Genomic DNA, 10362 nt, shown 5'->3' with positions numbered 1-10362 from the left:
AATGCAAGGGTTTTTGTGTTATCACTGAACACCGTAGAAATGATAAGGAGCCGCCTATAGACTATAGTAGAGTTAGAGTAGTTACTCTCTTCATCGTATCGTACTATACTCTCTGCACAAATGGAACATGATTTCATAGACGACGATTTTGGAGAACTTTACGCCGACCTTCAACTTCCACCTTCTCCACAACAACAACAACAACCGCCACATCATCATAATCATGACGGCGGCGGCGCCGATTTAAACAACAACAACGATGCTGATGCCGACGACGACGCCGATGCAAATGATGATTATATTGAAACGGATAGTGACAATCAAGGTTTTAAATTGCGGACCGCATCACCTGATGCGGCCGCAATATTGCGGATGCGGTAGCCACTGCAACCGCATCGGACCGCAATTGCGGTGTGAACTCAAATCACACGTGATGCCGCAACGCAACAGCATTTCACCACAACACAACGGAGTTTTGACCGCAACGACCGCAACGGTTCTATCCAATATTCAGTTTCGTAAAAATTCAGAGAATCTCACCTTTATTTTTTCCTTTATGTCCTTTCATTTTAGAGTTTCTATCTTCTTATGTCTCAATGAGTTGTCGAGGAGATGACTAGATGAGTTGTTGTATGAGTTCAATTAGTTGTTTCACCGAATATCAATATTCATCAATTTCAGCTTCCTTTGATCCTTTCCTCTTTGCATCAGTTTGCTCTCTGCTGCTCTATGCCAAGGTATGTATTATGTAACTCTTCCCTTCCCTTCACTCATATTGTGTTTGGCTATGTGAAGATGAAAATTATGGATCTGAGGATATATTTTACTTTTAATAAAAGAATTGGGTGATGAAATTGTATTTGTGTGGATAAAAAATTATTTCACGCCGCAACGGCCGCAATTGCATCACGGTGTCCGCGTTAACCGCAATCGCAACACCTGCAACCGCATCCACGACCGCAACCGCAATTTAAAACCTTGCCTGCAACACAAGTAGAACCGTCTCAATTCTCAAATTAGGATCGAAGAATAAAATCAGTGTAACAATTACAAAAATTCAAAAGATCTAAGCAATGGAAAGGAAACAGCAGAATCAGAGAAATGATTTACACTTACATCAGATCTAGAAAAAGTCAATCTGCGGGGTTGAGAAGCAGACCATGAAGCCACCAGACAACCTCTCAATTGCAGGAGAATTGAAATAATGCAAAAATAACAAGACTATTTGCGATATAAAAGATAGTTACACATTATTTATTCTAGTTAACTATAACTTCATCCATAATGCAGAGCATAAGTGCATACCTATCTATATATATATATATATATAGGGGGCTGCTAATTTAGACCCAGTTTGGTCTAAATTAGCAAGGTGCACCTTTTGAGTTGGACAAAAATACCCATTTTTTAATTTTTTGGAAGAATAGAGCAACAGGGGCATTTCTGTAATTTTACGCAACAGTACACGCACCCCCCACTTCTTTTTCCCCCCCCAGGACACGTGGCAGCGTGTTAGTGGCCAAAAGCAGCGCGCGTGCATCACACGCACCGACAGCCGCGCGTGGTAGTTGCTTGATGACGCGGAGAGAGAAATTCCTGAAAAAGGCAGGCCACGTGTCATGATCTGATTGGCTGCGTTAATTTTTTTCCATTTTATACTTTAAACTCGATTATTTCGTCGTAAATTAATTTTTTATTTTTTAATTTTTATACCAAAATTCATAATTTTTTTTTCTCTACAAATAGAGACTTGGTTTGTTTGATTTGGACACCGAAAAAAAAACGCAATTTTTCACTACTTTAAACTCGATTATTTCGTCGTAAATTAATTTTTTATTTTTTATTTTTTATACCAAAATTCATAATTTTTTTTTCTCTACAAATAGAGACTTGGTTCGTTTGATTTGGACACAGAAAAAAAAAACCCAATTTTTCACTACCTTAATCTCATCAAATAACTAATAATCAACTTACTGAAACCATTTTACCAGCAAAATGGTTTCAGTTTACAACTCTCTGAAACCATTCTACCAGATAAATGGTTTCAGAAGCAAACACAATTAATAAATTACTCACTGAAACCATTCTACCAGTAAAATGGTTTCAGAATACAACTATGTGCAATCATTCTACAAGCTAAATGGTTTCAGAAGCAAATAACTAATAATCAACTTACTGAAACCATTTTACCAGGAAAATGGTTTCAGATTACAACTCTCTGAAACCATTCTACCAGATAAATGGTTTCAGAAGCAAACACAATTAATAAATTACTCACTGAAACCATTCTACCAGTAAAATGGTTTCAGAATACAACTATGTGCAACCATTCTACAAGCTAAATGGTTTCAGAAGCAAATAACTAATAATCAACTTACTGAAACCATTCTACCAGCAAAATGGTTTCAGATTACAACTCTCTGAAACCATTCTACCAGATAAATGGTTTCAGAAGCAAACACAATTAATAAATTACTCACTGAAACCATTCTACCAGTAAAATGGTTTCAGAATACAACTATGTGCAACCATTCTACCATATAAATGGTTTCAGAAGGATTTCGGTGTCCAAATCAAACGAACCAAGTCTCTATTTGTAGGAAAAAAAAAATTATGAATTTTGGTATAAAAAATAAAAAATAAAAAATTAATTTACGACGAAATAATCGAGTTTAAAGTAGTGAAAAATTGCGTTTTTTTTTCGGTGTCCAAATCAAACGAACCAAGTCTCTATTTGTAGAGAAAAAAAAATTATGAATTTTGGTATAAAAAATAAAAAATAAAAAATTAATTTACGACGAAATAATCGAGTTTAAAGTAGTGAAAAATTGCGTTTTTTTTTCGGTGTCCAAATCAAACGAACCAAGTCTCTATTTGTAGAGAAAAAAAAATTATGAATTTTGGTATAAAAAATAAAAAATAAAAAATTAATTTACGACGAAATAATCGAGTTTAAAGTATAAAATGAAAAAAATCACGCAGACCCATTCATATGCTGACACGTGGCTGCCTTTTTCAAAAGCAAAATTTTCTCTCTCCAGCATATAATCTAGTGTGGCGCAGACAAGATGATCTGATAGATCAGGATGATCTGGGCTGTCTGATTGATCAGACAGTCTTAATGAGATCACATCTTGGCTGTCTGATGGAAATCAACGGTCTGTAACCATGGTCCTTCCGTACGCGCGCGACACTGGATCCACGTCTATTAATTGTTTAAGAAGGTGGGGCGCGTGGTGTTATTTTTTTTTTTATGTAAAATTACAGAAATGCCCCTGTTGCTCTATTCTTTCAAAAATTAAAAGAATGGGTATTTTGGTCCAACTCAAAAGGTGCACCTTGCTAACTTTGACCTAACTAGGGTCTAAGTTAGAAAACCCCATATATATATATATGAGGAGGGATATATTGACTCCAAGAGTAAGTCATTAAATTTACTCTACATCCTCACCCTTCATTTTATTTTAATCTAATGGATTAAATTCAATTTTAATTGCTAATCATGTGACCTCTATCTCTTTTAACTATTCTCACAATGTTTTATGATTTCCTTCCTTTTATTAGTCCAATAATCACGGTTTTCTTTTTTGCTCAATATTCATGTTCATCATTATTAATATTATTATGTTCACAATTATTCTTCTAAAACTTATATCCTCTTCATCTAAATCTCTTCAATGACCTGCTGTTGCATTACTTTGCGTTCACTCTACTCATTAGTTTACCACCGAGTTATTAATTTAAAAAGTTTCTACTGTACTTTTTTTTATTTCTATATTTTATTTTTTTGAAGATGAAAGACCACATACGATCCAATTTACCAGGAAAAGGATTATATCCAGCGAGATACGAAAATTTGGTTTGTGAATCGGTTTGGTTGTTCATAAAAATGTTTCACAAAGTTAAAAGAAAACTGCGAAATAATTTTGCTCTTTAATTGATGGAAAAAAAAAAAGTAAAACGTTAATTTTTTTTGTTTGATAAACAAAGTAAAACGTTAATGATAATAATAGGAGGCTATAAATTTTGACAATAAATAGAGAAGGAAACTTTAAATATTTGTGAGGAATGGTTAAGGAAGATGAGGTCTTAATGAGCATTGATATTAGTCCATTGGATTAAAATATAATCAAGGGTAAGGATATGGAGTAATTCTTTTGAGTTACTCTTGGAGTCAATATATCCCCACTCTCTCTCTCTCTCTCTCTCTCTCTCTATATATATATATATATATATATATATATATATATATGAGATATTTAATGATTTCCTGAAAAAAACAGATAAAACAACATCATAACTACATTCACAAACCCATGCAACTAGGTAGTCTAACTCGGTGAACAATTCAAATCGAAAACTAGGTAATTCACAACAGCACCAATGCTCTATTCCTTGAATAATATGTTATGAACAACATGAGAAGCTGATGGAATGACATAAGAATACCTATATCAATGATGACCAATGATACAAAATAGAATAAACAGTCAATCAAGTAGTTGTGACTTGTGGGGCTAAGAAAGGATAAATACAATTTAGAGAAGATATAGAAAATTACATTTCAAGCACCCATCCAAATGCTTTATCCGGATCCTTCAACATTGAGATGATAGCATTCATCCAAGTAAAAGCAATCTTCATAAGGGATTCCTAACATTTTTATAAATAACACACTAACAAAATAAATATCTATGCTTCATGCAAAATTCATACAAATAAACTGAACTCTCGATTGCTACTTCCAACAAACTAGTCCTTTATAGGTTTATGAACTAAATAATTAATTAACATCAGCTTCTAAACAAACAAATAGCTTAGAGAAAATAAAAAGTAAAGGAAGCATACCTAACCTAGATATAACCAAAGTCTGTAATATGGATTTACTGATATTCTCTTTACGAGGCCATTAACTCCTCGAAGAAATCAACAAAACCACAAATGGAAACTCTAAAAGAAAAACCTAATCAAAATCACTAAATCAAATAAGATGATGAAAAAAATAATCAGAATGTTAGGGTTGGAGTTGAGAAGTGTTAGAGGTTTTTGGAAATTTAGGGGTTTCAAGGAGTAGAAAAGGGTTCATGAGTCTCGAAGGCATTCTTGGAGAAGACGCGGTTCTTGGTTCGTGAGAAGAGAAAGAAGTGGACAATTGGAACGGGTCGCGATCGATGACGTTCGTGAGAGAAGCAGGTTCTGAAAATTTTGAAGCGGGTTGTGAGGAGATCACGATCGATGGTAAGATCACGTTGGATTTGAAGCAGCATAATCCATACTCGATTAGAGGACTGAAGATGGAGTAGAGGAATTTTGATATTTGAGTATTTGGAGTTGGGCTGAGATTTTAGGAATTGAAACACACGATGAATTTGAAAGTTGGAATGAAATTTTGCTTAAAATAAAAGAAAACTGAATGTTTATTTGATATTCAGAAAAGAAAAAAAAAATAAGAATGAAAATTTGGGGGAAAAACAAATGAGTTTAATTGTTTGCACCGTCGGTGCAATTTTTTTTACACATACATCAAATGACGCGTTTCCACATCATTTAATAAAGGTGACACATCATGTGTTTTTAATTACCATACATGATGTGTCCTTATATTATTGGACGCTTGTGCAAAATAACTTTACACCGACGGTGCATATAAATTAAATTCAAAACAAATTAGCTGGCGCTCACCAAAATAGGAGAACAGTTATATGATAAAAAAATTAGAAATTATACTGGAACGGTTTTCCATAAGCTATAAAAAATTAGGAAGGATCCTGTGTGGCATGAGAACAGAGGCGAACAGATCTCGATCCTTGGATTAATCTGTCGGCTGTGTTTTAAAATACGGAAAGCCACAATCACCTCCTGCCACGTGTCAACTTGCCAAAACTTAATTTATTTACAATTTTACCCCAGACTTTCAGTATTTGCGTTTTGACCCCTAACTCTCTGAACTTTTAATTTGGCCCCATAACCTTTCAAAATCCTACTTTTGCCCTGATTTTTCTAGAATCCACATTTATGACCCAATATTTTCTGAAATTACGGTTTTACCCCTGACCACATGTCACGTGCCACGTCCGTTCCACGCCACCCACTTAGATCCTGCAACCATGCCACGTCCCTAGACACATCATCTGCCACAGCAGTTTGCCTCGCAATCACCTCCTACCACGTGTCATCTTGCCAAAACTTTCTTTATTTACAATGTCACCCCGGACTTTCAGTAATTGAGTTTTGACCCCTAAACAGCCTGAAATTTCAAATTTGCCTCGGGACTTTCCGAAATTCTAATTTTGTCCCTGTTTTTTTTCTGGAATTCACTTTTCTGCCCCGTTATTTTCTGAAATTATGGTTTTACCCCTGACGAAAATTACGGTTTTTTCCTTTCGTGTTGTTCTTCATTTCTCTCATTAAATTTTTATTTTCAACTTTCTAACCAATTTTTTTTTCTCTTCAGGAAAATTGAAAGTTTTGTCTCCGACAAAAAATAAAATAAGAACACGGGTAAAATGTCATCTTCAACTCCACATTTCTAACCATTTTTTTTTCAGGCAAGTTCAACAAATTCTCATTCTTAGCTCATGCAAAACAACAGATCCAGGTAACTAAATACAATTTTTTTCCATCTCAATGCTACTTTGTAACATGTTCATTTTTGAAATTTTTATTTCTCTTATATTTTAGAGAATATTTACACAAAGAAAATGCAAAGAAAAATAAGAATGAGGGTAAGTAAATCAAATTTCTTCCATCTCATAGATCTACTTATTTTCTGTTTTTTTTGTTATCAACAACAAAATTCTTGAAATATTCAATCAGAAAAACAAAAATCATTAAACCTAACTAGATGGGTCGTGCTATCGGGCCGGCCCATTAGTCCTATATATTTACACGAGCTGGACTTCATAAAATAACAGGTCGGGCCTTATCGGACCAAAGTTTTTCATGGGCCGTCATTGGCTGGCCCACGGGCTTTCGGGCAGCCCCTTAAGGAATTAAAAAAAATGTTAAAAAAAAAAACAAACTGAAATTTTTATTTTGAAACAAAAAGATATTTTGACCCCTTAAGTTTGTTATTATTAGAATAATTATCTTTTAAATTTAAAAGATTATAAATTTAAAATAAGTTTGTTATTATCTTTTTAACATTTGTTTTTCTATTCTAAGCCTATTTAAAGCAAACATATTTAGAATCAACTCAAGTTATAGTTTATCATAAAATTTTAACTAAACTCAAACGAATCCTCCATTGTTTTTTTTTTTTTGAACAACATGAATCCTCCATTGTTAAATCATAAATCCCAATTGTGAGCTTTGTGATGTAAGCTTGAAATTTATTAGCTTTGAGGGTGCACTTTGTGAATTTATTATCTATTGACTTTTGCGTGGATATTTTGTAGTATTTATTATCTCGTGAAATCATGACACCAATTTTTTTTTATGGATAATAATTATACTTGCAAAAATCACCAAAAATAAACGGGCCGACCCATCGGGCCATGTAAGTTTTTGCTTATCGGGCTGGGCATGACGGGCCGGGCCATAAAGTTTACGGGCCAGACCCTTTAAATATTCAGGCCCCCGGGCCGGGCCAGACCAGGCCGGCTTTGACAGCTCTAAATCTAACCTTTACTTTTCAAAAAAAAAAAGTCATCTTTTTATTTTTATTAAACAAATATAAAAAATTAAACACATTATGCGCCGGGAATGTCGTATAATATCCAAAATGTTTTCCATAGGCAGGGATACTTTGGCATTAAGGTTACTCCATTGGGTTCTAATTTAACTCTTTTAGAAGGTCAGGAGGATGGAGAAGTTCAATCCCTGTTAGGTGATGCTAAAGGATGGCTGGATCAATGGTTTAAGGAAATACGTCCTTGGAGCTCTAAAGATATAGATGTTGAGCGAACCATTTGGTTAAGGGTTTACGGAATCCCTATTCATGCCTGGAACGTACAATTTTTTACTAAATTAGTCAAACCATGGGGTACTTTTATTAATGAAGATGATGTAACTTTGAAGAAAATTTCTATGGATGTGGCACGTCTCATGATTCGAACTTCATGCCAACAAGTCATAGATGAATTTATAGATGTTAAGGTAAATGGAGATATTTTTCACCTTCGAGTTTTAGAAGATTCCTATGGGCATATGCGTATAATGATTCCCCATAACCAAGGACGTGATGGTAGAGACTCTGAAGTTGAATCGGAAGAGGAGGAAGAGGAGAAGGAGGAGGTCAGGGAAGCATGGTTGGAAGGGGAGTTGGTAGAGAGAGAATTGGAGGAAGGGGCAGATAATTTAATTGCATTAACTCCTGTCACTAATGTTGATCATGATCAAAATAAATGGTCTAACTCAATTTTGGGACACAATAATGTGGAGGAGGAAAGAGGGGTTAATTCAAATTGTTTGAAGGAAGGAGAGAAAGAGAAGGATAGTAGGTCGGTGGAGGTTGGAATTTTGTTGGGCCAGGAGGAAGGTGCTGGTGGGCCACAAAATTCTAATAACACTGTCTTATCTATTGCAGGGGGTGTGATGAGAAATATGACACAATCGGAGAATGTGGGATGTTTGCAAAATTCCATGTTGTCTTTGAACTCTGAAGGAGGGGGTGTAAGGCATAAAATCGGTGGTGTGTATAGTGATGGACCCAGGAATGTTTATCTTAAATTGAACAAGGGTGGCCCAGCGTTTAGTCCTAAGCACAAACATCTATCCCAAGATTCTATTGGTAAAGTAAAGAATTGTGTTAATCCAACTCCAGCCAACGTGAGAAAGCAACAACGCACCATTCAAAATCTTAAATTGAAGATCCCAACTCCTGCTTTTTCTAATTCTGCTTCATACGCCAAATCTCTTGAGGATGAGGCCTCTTCACGTCATATTGTTTCAATCACCGATGGAGTTTCCAGAAATCCTTATAGTCGTTCGCGGGCGAGCAAGAAAACTGCAACTTCTTTATCTTCGGCTGGCGAGGTGCTGTGTTGTAGCTCTCTCAGCTCGACGGACTTTCGCAATTGTAATCGAAAATTCTTAGAGAAATATGACCTCGAACAGGCACATAAAGTTTGGCGGGGAGTAGTGGAGCTGGGGGTCGAAGGAGCGGAGGTGGAAGAGGTTTATGTAGAGAAAATTCTTATTAACGAAAAAAGTGATGAAGCTGCTAGATTGTTGAGGGAGCAAAATCAGCAAGGTAATCTATGAAGATTGTTTCTCTCAATTTGAGGGGGTGGGGCAATTCGGCGAAACGGCGTCGATTGAGCTCTTTAATCAAATCAGGTGCGTTCGATATGTGTTTACTTCAAGAAACTAAGAGAACTTCTTTTTCTGATTCTATGATTCATAGTTTATGGGGGCATAAAGAGGTGGATTGGTTAGCCAAAGAATCTGTTGGTCTTTCTGGAGGTCTGTTGTTAGTTTGGAATAAAGATTTATTTTCATTTCGATTTAGCTTTTCTGGTATTGGTTTCCTGGGTATCTGTGTGGAATGGAAAGACGGCTTGTTATACATCGTCAATATTTATTCTCCATGCTCGATGGCTGGGAAAAGAAAATTATGGAAGGACTTAATTGATTTTAAATCGAATCATGATACCGGTGAATGGTGTTTAGGGGGTGACTTTAATGCTATTATGAGTAGTGACGAAAGAAGAGGTAGTGGTAGTAATGTTAGAAAGTCAGAGAGGGCAGAATTTTCATCTTTCTTGGAAGCTATGGAAGTGATTTATGTTCCTGTATTAGGAAAAAAATTTACATGGTTTAGTTTTGACAATTCGGCTATGAGTCGTTTGGACCGTTTTCTTTTATCCGATGGTTTTATTCAAAAGGGTGGAATCTCTAATCAGTGGGTTGGTAATCGTGATATCTCTGATCATTGCCCAATTTGGTTATAGTGCTCCAATCTTAATTGGGGGCCGAAACCTTTTCAATTCAATAATTGTTGGATTGATCATCCTCAGTTTTTTGATTTTGTGAAATCTGTTTGGGAGCAATCTGAAGTGCGAGGAAAAAAAGCATATGTAATTAAAGAAAAGATGAAAAGATTGAAAGAGGCTTTGAGGACATGGAATAAAGAGGTTTTCAGTATTATGGACCTCGGCATAGACAAAACAGTGCAGGAATTGAATGAGGTTGAGGATTTAATTGGGAATGTGGACCCGTCTAGTTTGAATTCGAAGGACTTGGTAAAGAAGTTTTGGGAGCAAATTCACTCAAAAGAGAGTCTTCTTCGCCAAAAAGCTAGATCAAAATGGATTCAAGAAGGTGATTCTAATTCCCGCTTTTTTCATTCTAGTATTAAAGGGCGTCGGCGTCGTAACCAAATTGTTATGTTAAAGAAAGGGGCAGATTGGTTAGAAGGAG

The 10362-nt window shown here is 35.5% G+C and overlaps 1 protein-coding gene and 1 long non-coding RNA gene across 2 annotated transcripts; one reads left to right on the top strand and one right to left on the bottom strand.

The window, feature by feature from the left end:
* Positions 1-4375: 4375 nt before the first annotated feature.
* LOC123906420 lies at positions 4376-4909 on the bottom strand. Its single transcript, XR_006808905.1, has 3 exons — positions 4849-4909; positions 4562-4653; positions 4376-4449 (listed from the first exon to the last, which is right to left on the bottom strand). It is a non-coding gene; the product is annotated as an uncharacterized LOC123906420 (long non-coding RNA).
* A 4291-nt stretch (positions 4910-9200) lies between these two features.
* LOC123905300 lies at positions 9201-9893 on the top strand. The gene has a single exon (XM_045954910.1). The coding sequence runs from the start codon at positions 9201-9203 to the stop codon at positions 9891-9893; it is 693 nt and encodes a 230-aa protein (XP_045810866.1).
* Positions 9894-10362: the final 469 nt, after the last annotated feature.

This window comes from Trifolium pratense, linkage group LG2 (assembly GCF_020283565.1).
Source record: "Trifolium pratense cultivar HEN17-A07 linkage group LG2, ARS_RC_1.1, whole genome shotgun sequence".
Lineage (NCBI taxonomy): Eukaryota > Viridiplantae > Streptophyta > Magnoliopsida > Fabales > Fabaceae > Trifolium > Trifolium pratense.
Note: the sequence above shows the minus strand (reverse complement) of the source record. Positions and strands in the feature narration are given on the sequence as shown.

What these genes read in the sequence shown, in the direction of transcription:
- LOC123905300 (XM_045954910.1), top strand. Translation starts at nt 9,201, where the DNA reads ATGAAGATTGTTTCTCTCAATTTGAGGGGGTGGGGCAATTCGGCGAAA.